Below are 18,069 nucleotides of genomic sequence, written 5' to 3'. Positions count from 1 at the left end.
CCCCCCCCCATCTGGTATGACTAGTCTCTATTTTTCTTTTTCCCTCCTTTGAGTATTAGTAAATGTCAGAATTGATTAAGTGTAAAAATACTTCTCCAGTAGGAGTAGAAATATGGGTAGCAATTCAACATGGCAGGGCCAGGGGGGCTGGGGCACAGCTAGTGGAGCAAGTCAAATCTACCGCTTGCGTTGGAGTCAGGCTAATACTGTGTCATGGAGCCTAATTAGAACTGTTTGTGTGAAATGAAATAATCATTTCTGGGGACAAAAAGTGCCCCAAAGAGGTGGGTTAATTTGTAGTTTTAAAAATTAAATATAATGTCCACTTGAAAACTGGCTTTGTGAGGCCAGAGCTTCTATGCTGCAATGCACAAGATGTTTATTTTGAACGGTGGAGTGACTGTTAAAATATTTAACGTGTTGTTTAAAATAATACAAAGAATTTGGTAGCTTAGAATTAATCACATGATATTTTTTTTTCCTGATAGAAAAACTTCGTTGTTGAAAATATGTTTGAAAGGAAATATGTTCTTTTCCTTGTTTCTATTTTGCTGTTTGTTTCTTGGAAATAGCTACTATTCACTGACTCCAGCGTGCCCATCTGTCATCTCCAGCATTTGGTATATTGTTTCCAAAGCTAGTTGTGATTTAACATGGTATCTAAATAGGGCAAGTAATGAAGGATACTGTTTAAATCCCTCTGAGAGAATCTGCAGGACATCTGTGATCATTTGCACAATTTGGTTAGTCATAACCCCAGGAAGAGAATGTGGAATCTCTTAAGATGTGATTTGTAATGTGCAGTAACTATTTTCAAGTGTGTTCTGAAAGAAAACTGGCACCTTGGAATTGTCACAAATGCTGTGGAAATCAGTACATTCATATTAAAGAGAACCTGCAAGATTATTTTTTTTCCCCTTTTAAAGGAGAGACTCATTTTTAAATGGAAGTTGACCAGATGCGTGTGAACTGGGATGCTTTAATCCGTTTACAGATTTTGTCTAATTCTTGTTGAATGTCCAAAACTGATTCATGTTTTTTAAAAGGAACAAAAACCAAAACAGCAGCAACAACAAAACCCCAAATGAGTACTTTTTGAGTACTGCAGCAATAGACAATATTTTCATTTAAGGGGAGGATGGAGTTTCGTAGCACAGGGAGCTGACAGAAAGACACTTTAAAGCACTTGCCATTTCTGTGATTTCTGCAAGTCTGAATTTGGCATGTGATTATCTGCAGCTTTCATATGTAAAGGTGTAAAAAAAAAAAAAAGTAACACTTTATGAACTAGGGGACACTTCTTTTGTGTGCACATGGTTCTAAAATAAATAGTCTACCACAGAAGTTGGCGCTTTGACACCTCTGAGCATAGTCTGCTCTGTAAATGACATACATATTTAGAAAGCTGGCTGACAAAATAGCATGTCTAGGAATTTCTGTGCAATGAAGGATGTAAATGTGAAAAAGATTCTGTCAAACGTTTTATGTTTTTAGGGAGTTTGAAGCCTCAGGTTAAAACCCTCAAAATCATGCGTGTTGGAGAGTGGATAGAGGAAATACTTTTCAAGAGGAAGCTTTTAAATTAATTGGACAAAAAGCAGCAATCATGGTAGAAAGAAGTGTTTAGGAATGAGATCAGATCGCCCCTCTCCCCCCAAAAACCCAAACCCAACCCTAAACCAAACAACCCAAACCCACCGCTATCAGCAGAGCACAAATAGCAGCTTATTAGTATGTCAGCATATTTTTAGTTCCCTCATTGCCCAGAGACTTTTCTGTAAAAAGTTACTTGCACATCTCGGTTGTAATTGATATTTTTGTTGCTGTGTTCCTTATGTATGGAGGCATTGAGTCGTGCCATATACGTGCATTCTGTGATTCAAATGGTGAAGAGCAGTCAGCATTGTGGAGCATCTGCTGCTTTCCATTTTGAAAGATACAGGAGTCTGATAGTTTTTAAAGATATGTACGTTGGCCGTGTTCATCTTTTCCTGTCATTTATAATTCATTTAAAATGCCTATTTCATAAAATTCAGTTTTTAGAAGTTAAAAGTATAGAAAGTTGGTGAATGCCATGGCTTCAAATCTATGCTTATACACACCATTGTGTATTGTTTTTATTATCTGTTTTGGTTCTAATTCTACCTTCATCTTTTTTCTCTGTAGTTTTTAAAGATACTGAAGTGTAATGAAAGAAAAGCCACTTTTCTGTGTTATGAAACCCCCTGTAATTTGTTTTTCTTTGTAATCTTCCCCCGTGACAATGCCTCACAACTGCATGATGAGCCTAAAGAAGTCAATACCATTCTTGTTGGCAGGTTGCAGTGTAGGGCAATTCATCATTTCCCTGAAAACTTCTTAGGTTCAGCCAGCCTCCTGAAATTCAATCTAATTTCCCGTGTTCTTCCTGATTGTGAATCTGATTTCAGGGGAGGAAATGTTGTTGTTCTCTTTCACTGTGCAGAGTAACTGCTAACCTCCGGAATAAAACGCGGTGAGGGGAACAACTGAGGCATTTTGTGAGTGTGAGAACAAAGATTCAAAGTGGGAAAATGAGTACCTTCCTATCAAATCAAAATGCTTGAACTAGCAAAAAGCTCCGGACTGTATGTAGATATTATGCTTTCCTAAAGTATGGGGGTTTTGAGTGATGAGGTGATAAAATACTGCAAAACATAGTAAATACTTTACCTGCCTTCACTGTGTGTTAATGTGTGAATATTCCTAACAAGCTCTTGTGTAATCCCCTGCTTTTCCATATTTTTTTTTTTTACGCATATTGGGGAACTTGGGTGTTTTCAGTGAAGCTTACAGGAGAGGTACAGCAGTAAGCAAAAACAACTCTTTGCATTGAGTGAATGACAATGAGGGGGTCTTTTGGGAGGAGGGGAGAGAATGAGGTGGTCCCTATGGCAGCAAGTGGAAAAACCTCACTTCCAACCACTAATGTCTTCTATCCAAGTGTATCAGAATGCTTTGTAAGTGTTGACCTTACCTCGTCCCCGTGCTGCTAAAAACCCTGTGCTATTCTATGATACAATAAGAAATTGGGACAGGGAAGTTAAGTGATTGCGTCACCATCTCCTTCGCAGTCTTGGCCTCCTTCAAAATAAAGCTGTGACCTCCCAACTCGCAGCTCTCTGTGATGCCAAGGCAATGAAAATATTTGACAGTTTTGATCCTTCCCTTTTTGTTGTAATATAATCTCAACGTGTGCATAAGCAAAGGATATACCTTCACACAAAACTGTTACGCTTCCAGAGTTCTTTCTGCAAAACTGTCCCCTGGTAGCAGAATTGCTGTAAGGTTACGTATGAGGTTGAATCCATTCATACATCATTTGCTACCTCTGTCCTCTCCATAACTAGCTCTTCTTTTTATCAAGATACAGTAATTTGTTTTCTTTTCTCAGATCTCTCCACTGGCTACTGGTTGTTGTTCAGACTTTTGATGATTCGCTTTGTAGATGAGCATTTGGAAGCACCATCCCTGCCAGAGCACAGTGTAGATTTCTAGTCCTTCTCCTCCTCCCCAATGTAATTTGCTATTCAAAAACACCGCCACCAGCAAAATTCAATACTGTATTTTGTAGTCCTCCTTCACGATTGCATATATGTGTGTACTTATGCCTCCTTCACAGTGCTCCTTGGAGTGTTGTACTAGTCGAAAGACACCCGACTTTAGTGGAACTAAGCAAGAAAATGGAAGCATTAGCTTTTGATGCTTGTTGTAAACTGTCCGTACATATAAATGAGTAGTTTTAGTGCCACAGAGTGATGCTTTCTGAGTGTCCTCTCAGGGCTTTGTGTAACACAAGAGGGCTGCTTTTTCCTCTCAACTAAGAAATGCAAAGAGAATTTGCAGAGAAATGCTGGGTTAATGTTTCCTGTCACTGTTGCATGCAGTTCTTGTTAGCGCTAATAGAATTTATGAACTCTTAGCGAGAGGGTAACAGAACATTTACATGCTTTTTCGTCTTCAGAATTCAGAGAAACTATTTGTAAAGACTGTGATGCACAGATCTTCGTTTCAGGAGATCAGAAAAGTCTGCAACCACCTTTTTTGAACAGCAGGCAGCAGAAATCAGTGTTGCCTCTCAGACTTTGTCCTTTTGATATTTTTCATTCATTAGACAAGCTTCTTGTCTTTGCCTGCAAATGTGTGCTGTTTGTTTGTTTTTTTTTTTTAAAGTGGGTTCAGGTTTCTCGTGCACAGCACAAGTATGCTTAGTATGTTTTTGAATGTTTTTTGAGGCATTCAAGTACATAGAGCGCATGTGGTCGTGGTGGATTAGTTAAACTTTTTTCTGGCACAATGCTGCCACTAGCAGTTTTTTTTTGGTATTACATGTGTTTTTAATCAAAGGCTTCAAGAAGTGCATTTAATGGAAAGATTTTGATGTTGTTTATTAAGCAGAAAGCGTGGAAATTGCTGTAACAACTAGGCTGATGTGAACAGGAGAGACGAGAAGAATTTTCTGTTCCAGTAACCTGTGATTAAATTTTTAAATGTAAATGTTTTAAGAGCTGTCTTAGAAGGGTCTGGAGAACTGTAGTCCAGAAAAAACAAACGGCGCTTGCAGTTGCCTCATTCCAAAAGAATGTTCATTTCCCTTTAGGCTTCCTCTCTTTCTTCAAGTGTTTTGGAGCGGTAGAAAGAATTGACTACCAAGGGTTTCAAAGATAAACTGAAGCAGAGAGTCTGTAATAACTTGATCTAAAAATTCTCTTTTTAAGTGGTGTTTAGGCTTCAGTTTCCTTCTAAGAAGGAACAAACTGGTAGCTGGATTCTCAAATGAAAAAGGAGCACTTGAGGAAGACAGTTTTGTGTAAATTTTGCTGTTGGTTTTGTGAGGTACGTGAGCAGTCAGAGCCTATTCTTTTGCAGCATCCTATTCTTTTGTATAAAGGAGTGTAATAAAGAACATCTACGATTATGTCTGAATCCATCTGTCCTTGGGGGGGGGGGAAATCTGGTATCTCTTGGTTACAACTGTTAAGAATGGTTGCATTGAATTATGTTGCTGTTGGTATTCTTTTTTTTTTCCCATGTTTGGCCATAAATACTTTTTGTTTGTAGAAATTAGCAGACTAAGATCATGCTGCCTGAGGCCAAAAATACCAGTCCTTTTCTGATCCCTGCCTCTTCTTTTCTTGGGTTAGTTTTTTGTGAGTGAATACATTAGTATTTGCTGGTCAGATACAGAGATCCAACTGCATGATGATGCAGTAGGTTCTTTTTGCCTTTGTCTAGTTTGAAAGTCAATCGTTAGCACATTGCCCTTGTTTCATTGTCATAGAAATATGTTTTCCTCCCTTTTGGGTCTTACCTTAGGCTTTCCTCAGTGTGAAAACAAGTATTATACTTTAGAAGATTGTGTCAGATGTGGTCTGATTTCCTTTTTAGTAATGCCTTTAGACCTTCTTTTTCAGAGTAAACGGGACCACCTCCTTATGAATGTCAAATGGTACTATCGCCAGTCTGAAGTCCCAGATTCAGTCTATCAGCATTTGGTTCAGGACAGACACAATGAGAATGGTAAGTTAGGCTCTGTAGAGTAAGGCCTTTACTTGTACTCTGAATTTTAAGTTTTAACAGTCCAGAAAGCAAGAACACTTTTGCATAGGGATATGAAGCAAGGACTGTTGATGAAAATAATATATTAGAAGATAGACGATAGTGTTTCTTACCTGCCTTGTTTGTTCTAACTAGCGTATGTCCCGTAACCATAGCTATAATCAGATGCATTTCAGGTATGGTTTAAATACTGTGCTATATTATACTAATGCCTTAAGAGAGAGTAGGAAAGAAAACCAACATTGGATCCTTTGCAGGCCTTCTGGACAGTGTACTAATACCTAACTGGCTGAAGACCAAGTTGTCTGAAGAAATTGTGAATCTCTTCTATTTTTTGTGATTCTGCCATAGTGTCATGAGAACTACATTTTTTACATTCATACTACCTTGCATGTATGAATACTCACTGTGATTAATATTGCAGTAAGTGATCTAACTGAAGCACTCGTAGCTGAGTTTCCCCTTTTCTTTTTGCAAAAACAAGTGTGATCTTGGGTTTAATAGAAGCAGAAGAAACTTTAGTACATATTCCAGTGTCATTTATCTCTTGCCTGTAGGGGAAACATAACATTTGCTTCTATTCTTACCAGTAAATTCCCTTGAGGTAACTCTTAAAATTCTGAAGATACTCCAAGGTGAATTGTAGTGATAAAAGTTGATGCTTGAAATATGGAACAGAGCAACTTTTTGGTGCATGACAGTACAAAGTTGAGCGTACATTCTCCTTTTTGCAGGCATTAAGGACATTTTGCGTGTGCTTTTAGCAAAAGCTGCACAAATCTAACTTTCTCTTACTACTGTATTTGAAACTTCTAACAACGGGATTATAGGCACAGTGTCAAAAAGTGAGCATTTTTGATAACATGGCTGCTTTTTTGTGTCACACTCTTGTGCATGTGAAGAAGTATTTTTCTGTGTTCTTCAAAGGTATTAAAAAGAAGTCATGGAGAAAGTTGTCTTCCAGTTTTTCGTTAACACTGAGAATTTTCTGTATTTGAACATGAATATCAATATTTATCTCAAAGCCAGAGCACTAAGCAGTTAGTACTGTCAAGATTTTGTTGAAGATTTGAGATGAAATATGCAAAACAACCAAAACCTTAACCTGGAAACTAAAAGTCAGTGATAAATTAATTTGCCTAGTTCCTTTCACCTAGGAGTGACCACTTCTCGTGGTCAGTGGATAAGATGTGTCATCCAGTACCCCTAAAATCTGTTTCTTTAGACGTGGCAAGGGAGAATTCATGTGTAAAAATGGGTGTCACGTTATTTCCATACCTTACAGGCCATGTAAGCAATCTGAATGTTTGTCGTCTTAACACTGAGGAGTGTGTATCTAAGAAACATCCTCAAACTTTGACCTGTAAAAAATACCTGCAAAATGGCAATGGTAGATGCTTTCCGACTACAGCTAATGTGTTGGTGGTTTTTTTGTTTGTGTTTTTGCTTTCTGGCAGACTCTGGACGAGAGCTTGTTATTACAGATCCAGTTATCAAGAATCGAGAGCTCTTCATTTCAGATTATGTTGACACTTACCACGCTGCTGCCCTCAGGTAAGTTAGAGAAGACATGGTGCAGTGTCTCAGAGGTGGATGAGAAAAACCTTATTGAGAAGAGGTGCTTTTTCTGGGTTTGTGTGGGGTTCATTAGCATACTGCTCAGCTTTCTCCTCATCTCCTACAGTAATTAACTTGTGTTATCTGTTCTGATTCAAAAAGAAGCTGTAATTCTACAGTCTCGTTTTAATCTCAGTTAATCAATGTTGCTCAGAAGATATTGTTTCCCATCATTGCCAATTTAGGTTATTGCTAGTTCCCGCAGAAATACTACCCTTCCCTCCCCCGTGTTTGATTTCACTATTAACAATAGCGTCTCCTAGTAAAGTGACTGTTAGTATGTTGCTCTGATTAAATTGCGTTAAAGGCTTTGGCTCTGAGGCATTTGTCATTGTTGCAGCTCAGCTAAGAGCTCCATTAAAAACTAGCTGTACAGACAGGAGGTAATGGACCCCTGGATTGTTCTCTGTAATATCTGCCCTTCCATGGAGGTTGCTGCTCTCTTTACCCAGTAAGTTTTTAACTTAAGCGGCTAACCTTTGACTAGGCTGAGGGGATACACCGTTACTTAAAAATGTTCTCAAATAGAAACACCGAGGCATTATTTTTCCAGCAGATTTTCAACATGCCAAACATGCATGGATATTGTCAAAATGCAAATTGAATAATCTCCCTGATAATAATGCTCAGGTGGTGTTTCACAAGAAGCATCTGGAGACACTTTTTGTTCAGAGTCACTTTGCTGAAGCCACTTACTTCAAGACAAACTAGCTGCAACTTCTGTTATAAGGGTGGGAAGAAGTCTTTGATTTACATATTACACTTTTTTATAAACTTGGAAAATTCCAGTGGTGTACTATAATCTCATGAAATTCCACAGTGCCTTTGCTGAGTTACAGAAGGTTGCCTTCCAATTTTAAATCAGCATGCTTAGAAACAAGCTAGCAGGAGGTTGGCTGTCTTGATGGAACAGATCTTGGAAATCTGTCTGCTTAAACAGAGAGGAACTGAACTATGTGTATGGAAATTTCCCTGGGAGTATTTTAACTTCTCTTCTACATCCTTTCTGTTTTCTTCTTTAAAGAAAAGATAAAAATGGAATATATGTGTATACCAAGCAATCTTGAAAAATAACCTTCTCTTTTCCCCTTCCAAAAAGAGTGGAGGCTGATGAAAGACCAAACTGATCACTTTCTCAACCTGTCTTGTGTTATCTGCCTTCTTTTTGTTTGGAAGTGCATACCATGGGCACCTTTCAGATCACTCTCCTGTTTCTCTTTGGCATATGGTTTCACTGTTTTGTTGTGTTCTGGAATGTTCATACTTTTGATAATTCTTACAGGCTTGTAGATAGTATCTAAAGATGCTGATAATTGACAGAATATACTTTTGCAGGATAAAGATTATATTTTTGCTCATTTCATTTCTAGCAAATTGTGATTAATACATGTCGGTAATTTTCAGTGTACAAGAGGAACATAAGGGTAATTGCACATGATGTTCTTACAGTTTGAGAACATAGAGTAGGCAGAATGTATCGTGATGCATGAAAGGAGGGTTAACATGAAATTCTAATTTATTATACTATGAGATTATTTCTCTGCTCTCTGCAAGCAAATGGCTCTGGTCATACAATGAATTGATGACAAACTGGGAAATAAAATCAGTGATTGTAACTACCAATCTTCTGCTCTAACCAGTGGAAAAGTTTAACTAGAGGATACTTGTAGATCCCTGTAGAAGAGTGTAATAAAAGTTACGTCATTTTTACCTATATGGTAAATCTTTGTGGTAATATGTAGTACTACTTGTCTGAAATGCTATGAACAAGATGTGCTGCTTTCCTGAATGTAGATAATACAAGTTTATCTGGAAAACACTTATTAACTGTCAGATGAATTATTGAAAGGAAACGAAATATTTTTCCCCAAAATACTTTTAAAATGTGAATTTAATGTGAAATATCAAAACAAATACCCCTTCTCATTTTCTTTCTTTCTAAATGACTAAGCTGGGAAAGTAGCTTCAGCCACCGGAGATGAAATAAATATTAGTGAACAAGTTTGTCTTTCAGTATTTCTGTGTGACGTCTCAATTACGGACCTTGTTAATGTTCCATTGCAACCTGGCATGACCTGTGCAAAATCCAGTGTTGCTTTGTCCTTTGCCAGAAAGGCAATTGGCTGGGAATTAGGCAATCATAGGGACAATTATGCAGCCTCAGCTCACAGGACAGCCGTATTGATTTTGTTTTGGAACAGTCAGCAACTTAATTCATCCTTCATCCTTCTGGTGTGTATTTTCCTCCCCTGTCGTAGTTGATGTCGTGTATCGGAGAGTTCGTGTTACAAGGCAAAATCCTTAGTGGCTGTTGATTGGTAAGGCTTTCTGAAGTGCTTTACCATGAAAAGATTAGGAAGGGAAGCAAGCTTAGCATTTCAACTTTCTGGTGCAGTTTTTCAAGTATGCAGTGCTTTTAAGCACTGCTGAGAAGACTAGGCAAACAGATCCTGTATTATTACAGGCAAAATAATTATTCATCTTGGTGCACTGGCGGCAATAGCACTTTTCACTCAATTTTAACCAAGACTGGCAAACCTTTTTGCAATGTTAAATAAGCCCCATAGCAGCTTATTTGTAATAGCAAATACTATTCAGTAAATACAAGTGAGAAGAGGTGCTATCTGTATTAATACTAGAAAGCTTGACATACTGAAAAAGAGCAAAATCTCATGCTTTGTTTATTGCACTGAATCAGGTTTAGATAAAAAGCACTAACTCTTTGGCTGTCTGGCCCGTTTGTCTCTGTCCGCTTCTGATCTGATTTACTTGGTGGCAGTAAACTGCAATGCATTGAATGACAAAACACGAGCAGCTGTTGAACATTAACAGTCCAACAAACCCTTGAGGAAATGAGATGCAACTCCTTACAGCTAGTCTTAATGCTCATCCTTAAGGATAATGACTTCATCAACAAACTATATTGGAAAAAATTATTAACAATCTGTTGTAGAACAAGCTTATAAATCCTCTTTTCTCTTTTCTCTCTCTTTTTTTTTAAATGTCTGTGTTTTACTCTTGTAATGAAAGTAGAAGGAAGAAACTTGTGTGTGTTTGGAATTTGCATTGTTAGGATTGCAGTCTTGCTAATCGTAACTTTTTTTTGGAAGTGTTACTAAAGTGAAGTTTTATTTAGCTTTCTAAATAAAAAGCTGACTTCCCAAATAATATGAATAGCAGAATTTTTGAAGCTTCCTTAACGATGTAAGTATAATAGGACTGTAAAAACTTTGAAAATAAGACGTTTTCAGGATTGTATTTCTAGGGTAGATATTGTTCATTAGTCTGATTAAATTTGGGCTTCTAAGGACTGTGTGCTGTCTGAATGAGAATTAACGAATGTTTGTAGGACACCATCTGAGACATTGTAACTGGATTTTCTTCCCTTTCCACCATGGGAAGAATCTGCATGGTTATTTGTTACAACAGGGTTATGTTTATGAAGTTTTAGACATTTATGAGAACACAAGGATGTCTGTGGCTTATACACAGATTGCAGTGGCACTTAATTAAAATAGCTGTTACTCAAGGTAGAGTTCTAATACTGTTTTCCCTCTTTCTTTCAGAGGGAAGTGTAATATCTCCCATTTCTCTGACATATTTGCTGCTAGAGAGTTTAAAGCCCGAGTGGATTCATTTTTCTACATACTGGGCTATAATCCAGAGACAAGGTAAGTGAAGTGACTTTTAAAGGCAAGCTTTACCGCTGGTCGGAACCTGTAGCCACAGGGAAAACTACTCAAGGGAAGAAAAGTTAAAATCAAGTATGATGCTGATAGGAAGGTGCGGTGGAAGAGAACGAAGGGAGAAGCTACCTCTTCCTGCAGAGTGTATATATAGGAGAAAAATTAACAGTAGAGAACAAAATTGTGCAGTGAGTCATGATACCTGGTTGCATCTCTGGGTAAATAACATGCTGCTTCAAAACAGGTTTTTAGAACTGTGGAAATTTTTTTAAAGGTTGCAAATATTAGCAGGAATTCTTAGCTGTTTCGTTGGCTAAAGGCACACCCTGAAAATGCTTTTAAAAATACATTCACGTCTTCTAGTTAGCAATGTTGAAATTTACACACTTTTAAGAAATGAAAGTTTTTTAAGCGTGTTTTCATGCTTTCATGTGTAAATACTCATATAGGGTCCCATAGGGTCCCATATCAACAATTCCTATTTTATGTTTTACTGGCCTGGAGCAAATTAGAGGTACAGAAAGAACTTTTTGGGGAAATTAATATATATTGGAAGAAGGTATGTTCAGCAAGCTCTTTCCTTTCATAGTTCTTTCAATCTGCCTGGGAGTTGTCCAACCAATCTTGATCAGCTGTGTTTGGAAAGCAAAGCTGATAGTAGACTTCATTATTTTGCGGGTCCAAACTCTCTTATTTTTTTATTTATGCAGTTTTGTAAACAGAGAGAATGCCTTACAAATACAGCCTTAAAGAGTTGTCTAGGGGCATATTTCTATGAGCACTTGAGTAAAAGATCAGTAATGCGTAACAGGGCTCAGCAAGGTCTGTGCTGACTGAGAGTTGTATTGTTTCTTTCAATGCAGAAAGCATAATTAGCTTGTGGACCTTGATTTCTGGAGATACTGTTGAGAAAAGTATTGTTTTAAGTGGAGATTAGATAGGCATATAAATAATATATTTGGATTGTTACATTGTAGATTTACTGGTTTTAATGCAGATACGAATTTTTATGCTTCAGGGCATAGCCAACCACTAAGTGCTTGCAGTTAGGAAGAAACTCCCTGTGTGGGCATATTATTATGTAATTGCCTATTTATGAGGCTTCCTGTACCTTAGTCTGAAGTGTCTTAAGCTGTCCATATGTCTGAGACAGGGTATTGGACTAGGTAAACTCCCTTAATCGATTCAGCTTACGTTCATAGCAGGTGTTGTCAGTGTAAGTCCCTAGGAGGCAATCTTGCTAGTGTGTGGTGCTGAGATCTGGGAAAAGGGCGTGAAATCCTGTAATATGTTAAAATACAATATGTTAAAATGTTACTGTAACATTTGTGCATTTTTTTTCGAGCAGTCCGACAAAGCGAGGCATTTATGAAGTTTGTTATGATATACCTCTCTGATATTCAGCACCATGCTTGACCCATATATTTAACTTTGTCACTTCTTCAATGCATTTTAGTTTTGAGGGTGTGAGTGCTAAAGGAGCTATTTGTATTAGTGTTCAAGTTCTGTGTTTAATGGATGATTTCTCTTACGAAATGCCATTTATGCGAGTTGTCAGTGCGGTTTTAAACCAGTTTCTGTGTAGAAGTAGCTGTTAATTCTTCCAGCTATTAGAAAATGACTGAGCCTGAAAAGATCAATGAAATGACAAAGCATAGCACTTAGTGATCAGCTAATTACTCAGACTAGCCAGCTCTCAAAATGTAGGTTTTTCTTCATTCGGTTGCAGCCAGGGTTTTTTGTTTTTCTTTTGTTTTTCTTTTTTTTTTTAAATTCTCGTTCTTCAAGCCTGTATTTTGTCTTGGAATGGGGGGAGGTTTAGAAAAATGAGCTGAGTCTAGGTTGCTTGCTTATTTTTTTACCTATGTGTTTGCTACTGCTTTACAACGCATGCTTCTTTGAATACGTAATTCTAGATTTATTTTGCTTTTGGAAGTAAAAGTCTTGTAACACACATTCCAGGATGACCTGTTGGTGGTCTGTCTATAAAACCAAAACTTTGTCTTGAACTTGATCTCCTTTTCTAGTGTAGTGTTTTGTTTCACACGGAAAGGATGGAAAGTGTTCATGGTAGCTTGAAGTAATAGTATGTTGTAGATAAGGTTCTGAATATTGCAGTGCGACCCCCTCAATTGTAGAAATGTGCGATAGGATACATTCTTAGACCAAACAAGCTTGAGCTGTGGATTGCATCTACAAAGATACATTTCTGTTTGAGTGATTTTATTTTGTGTTCAGCATAAGATGCTCATACGCTTTTCCAGGACTCTGAAGTGCAGCTCAGTGTGTTGGGAATCTGAGTATTTTCTACGTTTTCATGTGTTCTATTTGCAAAACAACCCACAAAGATTCCAGACCCCCCAAAACATCCGAAACACTGGTGTGGTGGATGTGTGGTAAGAGGCCCTTTTGTTCTTGGAGCACACGGTGCTAAAGGAAAGTATGCTTTGTCCTTTCTTTTCTATTTGAAAGCTTGCTGACTGTAGGTTTAGCTTGGGAAATACCAACTGTGAACCTGTTGTTGGTAATTCTGTGGTCTGGAAGTGGTAAACCTGTGTGTTTTGGGACAACATTTTTTTCACAGTGTATATCAAGCTTTTTTTTCCCCCCTACAGAGTTCAGTAAAAGATTACATGCTATGTTTCAGTAATTCTCACATCAGCGAGAAAAATCGGATTGTGGAATAAAAACCTAAATTAATCTTAAAGCTAGAGGCTGGGTGTTATCACCTTGAATAGAGTGTTAATCAAGCTACTAAGTAGACCTGAAATATGTTCCTGGCTCTCAAGATTGTGGAATACATCCACTAAGCTTGTATAGCTAGCTGCAGAAAGAAAATTCATTTTATGCTAAGTGCTTTAAAATAATTAATTTCATGTCTCTTTAGAGAAGTGACTGCTCTGACACTGACTAATTCCACTATCATGGAATCCCACTCGAACTTTTGGGTTCCCCAAATGGCCAATGCTTTATCAAAGAAGAAATGTTAGGTGAACTGTATATGCCCTGAAATTAGTTTAGAAGCATTTCAAAGTGTATAGAATAGCAGTCAAGAAGCATTAATGGACAAAGAAAAGCAGACCTGATGTACCACTTCAGAAAATCCATAACTGCACCAGCTTAAGCTGTTGATTTTGGTATTTGAGTCGGAAATCAGCTCTGCCTGTTAAAAAGAAATACGCAGCAAGGCTTGGGAATGCTGTTGAACATGCCGCTTGACCTCAGACAGCTGTTTTTCACCAGCTCACATCTTACCACTCATTTACTGTAACTCTAGTTCTTACCCTATCTGTAGTATAGTGCCAGATGTAGCTGATTCTTGCAAGAACTTCTTCCAGTCCTTCCTTTAGTCCTCTGACATCCTGTATGGACTTACAGAAACAACTTTGAACTATCTTACTCAAGGATGCAGGCATGCCAAATGCCACTGTTGTTACTGGCCTGGTTTTGTAGTGTACTGGCATGTACTAGGCCATCAGTTCTTTGATCTCAAGATGTACACATTTACATGTATGTAAATAAATACACGATGAAGTTTTGTCTGACAATGACATCTTTAAATATACATAGATTTAAATGCTACTGAATTTTTATTTGGAAGTAGAAATGATCAGATATTATTCTGCAAACAGTTTTCATGACCATGAATCAAAATTACTCTTCCACAACATTGTTTTGCATTGTAGGACAAAATAATACCAAACATTCAAGGCATGGGTGAATTTTCTGAATAGATATTTTGGGAAGACCAGGATCTTGTCTGTTTTTATTCCACAACATTTGCTTTTTCTTTATTTTTAACCTTTTTCTTCTGAAGTGTTCTTGTTTGGTGGTGGTGTGAGCTAAATGAGTATTGGTGTTGAAGGTGACTTGCTCTTTCTTTTTCTTGTCCTTCATGGCTTCCTAGTTTCTGTTGTCTGGAAGGGGATTTCTGGTGAAAGTCTGAATCAAGACCCTCTTTCTTTTTTTTTCTCCCCTTTCAATGGAAAGCATAGTGGGTGGTGAAACAGATAAGAATAGTGTATATTCTTACAAAGTCAAGAAGCCAGTGTGGAGTTGTGTCTAAGTAGGATTTTCAAAGCTTTCTCTTGATGTTGTCCTTCTTTAGAAAAAATTGTAGTTGAATGATAAATTAGTATCTACAACCAAAACGTGAACAGAGGCTAAAAAGGACTGCAGAGCTCTGTTTTGCTATTTTGATCCTTTTGTCTGGTTAATTTTTAGCAGTCAGAGTATTTTGATTCTAGGCATATAATAGTGCCTAGGGCAGTGATAGAGGGTGAAATGATCATAAAAGTTTTTAAATGTATCCATCCTTATGTCTCAGGTCAGAGCCTTAAAATGGGTTGTTATTTTGCTTATACTTAGTAGAACACTATGACACTTTGTGGTGTACTTTGTTTAAATAAGACAATTCCTACAGTGTATCGGAAGTCCAATTTTTTTTTTTTTTAAATAGGTTTAGCAATTTTAAATACAACCGGGAATCCTCCTGATGGGGGAAGTCGGGGACTGTTTGTATGGTGTGCCCATGTGATGTGAAACAGGTGGCTTCTGTATGTCTTACTAAATTACAGCAAGGTTGTTTTCTATCACTGTTGTCTAATATTCCCGGGACAGAATTGTGGAAGATGCTGAGCACCCTCACTTCATGTCACTAGGTATTGTCATGCGTTGAAATGCCTTGCAGTTGATTCCTTTTAAACAAACAGACAAAAACCCCTCCCAAAACTGTATGTAGACAAATAGATGTATAACTTCCTTGGGTTGTTCTTTCTAGCTGATATCACACTTACTAATATAATTTGGAATACATTATTTCACATGCCTATATCTCAATTTATCTCTGAACTGGAAGGTAGCATAAAAGCTGAGAACTTTTTCTCAAGTTCTTTTTGTAAACTTCAGGGGAAAAAAACCAATCCAGAACAGCAGCAACAAAAAATCCAGAATTACATTTCAGCTGTAATTGAAATGAGGACTAGATACATTTGGCCTTGTAAGTGTTCTTACTTAAATCAGTCAGCTGGTAAAGACTGTGCAACATATTTGTAGTAGTTGTCTTTTTCTAGTCTGTAGCCTGGGAAAACTTGGTCACAGTCTTGTTCTGAATGTGTTGCCTCCTGTAATATTTTTGTAACAGAAGTGAGCTGATAGAATGTTACGGTGGGTTTGTCTTTTTTTTTCTTTTTTTTTTTTGCTTTTAAAGCAGTTCATAAAACTTCATTGTGTTTCTGGAAGTTTTAAATACATAGCCTAGTATAGCTTAGTATTTTAAAAAAACATAGGAACTTTTATCATGGTTGGTTGTGTTTGGTTTTAATTTTTTTTAATTTTTTTTACAAGTGTGAGCCAAGCCCCTCTCTCCTGTATCTTAGGGAATGGCTTCTTCAGATTATGAATGAGCTTTGGAAGCATCAGATAGTTTCAGCAGAGCCATAGTAGCTGAAATGCTCAAGTTGCTGAATGTTTGAATTATTATTGCAGGTTCATTGAAGGAGCCAGACTATGTTGGTGGAGGTTCCCAAGAAGGGGGGGTGGGAATTAACATAATACGGGCAGCAAGAAAGGTGTATGCACCTACGCTATAATAAAATTTTCTCACTGAATTACTGTAAGAGAGAGAAAATTTGGGATTGTTCTGTGGCCTGATCTGTTTTGCTTAGTCTGTTTCTGTCTTTTAAAATTCAAAATTTGAGAAACTTTTTATCTTCCTCTAGCCTCGCAGTAAATTCAGGCATCTCAGGTGCTCTAAAATGGAGGCAGGTATGCTAATTAAAGCATTTTATGCTGTAGGGGGAAGGGATATTACCTTCATGGGTAGTAATTGGTAGCTAAGAATTTTTTTTGAAAATTACAGTAATAAACAGGAACGCCAAAAATCAAGGATGATGAAGGAAGTTCAAGCAGTGAGTCAAGTCTGGCTCCTCTTGGCTTCACCTTGTGTTCACACGTGCTTGTAAATGGCAATGGCATTGTTGCTGAGAATTCATATTCTTTAATGTTCTCCTATATTGCATTATTGACAGGTAGCATAAAAGTATTTTGTGAATCAGCTTGCTGCTTCGTTTCCTGACAAATAGATTGTATACTAAAATGTGAAGCCTCTGTCATTTGCATCTGTGAAAACCTCTGAGCCTTTTAATTTACGCAATTTTTTTAAAAGCTAATACAAACTAGGGAAAAAACCCTTTTAGAAGCCTTTTTTACCTCGCTGTGTATTTCACTTGCGGAAGATCTAGGAAGCGCTGGAACACAGATCTCCAGCCTTTGAATTGCTCTGCTCTCAAGCGTTGGCTGTATCGGATCCCCTCGCTAAGGCCCCACTTCCCTGCACACTAGCTTGGTATGCAGAAGCTGCAGAGTCTGTTCAGTGCGCTTTATTTACGGAAACAGCAGGGTTGAGATTGATTGCGTTGTAAGACAGTGTGTGGATGAGGGAGGGTCACAGCACATGCTCAGTCCTGTCAGTCCGAGGGCGAAGTTTCTGCGTTCTGCGTGCAGGCTTAGGTCATAGCACAAGCTCAGTGAAAGCTCTCTGAGGTCTCTCAGACTGCATGTGCCTCCATTTTGAGTTGGTAGAGTGGAAAAGGCAGAGTTTTAGCTGTTAAGTAGAGGGTTCAGGAATACATCTAAACCCACAAGAGCCTGTCATAGTCATGGATGATCCATTCAGCCCCTGCAGGTAGGCTACATCACTCTGGCCTCCCCTAAACAATGATGATTTTTGCTGTTATTTGTGACTTCTGAAATGTTTATGAAATCATTTCATTACTATTGCATGTTCTTCAGAACCTTGTAATCACATCAGCTTTGCTGTGCAGCTGTTCGTAGGGTGCATGAGGGCACTGAGCAGGGAATCTGCTGCCTAAGGGGTGCATGTAGCAAAACGTTGAAGCTGTGTGGGCTTCCCCCCCCCGTCCCCCCTTCCCCTTGTGGTGCAGTTTTAATTCCAGTTGTGCTGTCTGCATGCCAACCTCATGGCAGGTCTGTAGGGAGCTGCAGAGGCACTCTGCAGGATGCAGGGTTACCGAAGTGGCGATTAAGAAATGTTTGGGCCTGCAACAGACTGTTTAGATAATGTTTCGGGGAGGGTCGTAGATCAGCAGCCATTGGTTGCTCTGAGGATGGGTGGTTCTCGTTTTGATGGAGGGGCAGTGATCCTGCTGATACTTCCTCAAGTATTAAG

The 18,069-nt window shown here is 38.1% G+C and overlaps 1 protein-coding gene across 1 annotated transcript in view; it reads left to right on the top strand.

Moving 5' to 3' along the window:
- LOC104074138 (arginine-glutamic acid dipeptide repeats protein-like) overlaps positions 1-18,069 on the top strand; it is a gene marked incomplete at its 3' end in the record, with an annotated part of 97,445 nt that overhangs the window by 47,880 nt on the left and 31,496 nt on the right. The window contains exons 3-5 of the mRNA XM_009574162.1: positions 5,433-5,538; positions 7,035-7,131; positions 10,761-10,865. Of these exons, the coding sequence (XP_009572457.1) occupies positions 5,433-5,538; positions 7,035-7,131; positions 10,761-10,865 (308 nt within the window). The remainder of the gene's footprint in view (positions 1-5,432; positions 5,539-7,034; positions 7,132-10,760; positions 10,866-18,069) is intronic.

Source organism: Fulmarus glacialis, unplaced genomic scaffold, assembly GCF_000690835.1.
Source record: "Fulmarus glacialis isolate BGI_N327 unplaced genomic scaffold, ASM69083v1 scaffold3633, whole genome shotgun sequence".
Taxonomy (NCBI): domain Eukaryota; kingdom Metazoa; phylum Chordata; class Aves; order Procellariiformes; family Procellariidae; genus Fulmarus; species Fulmarus glacialis.
Note: the sequence above shows the minus strand (reverse complement) of the source record. Positions and strands in the feature narration are given on the sequence as shown.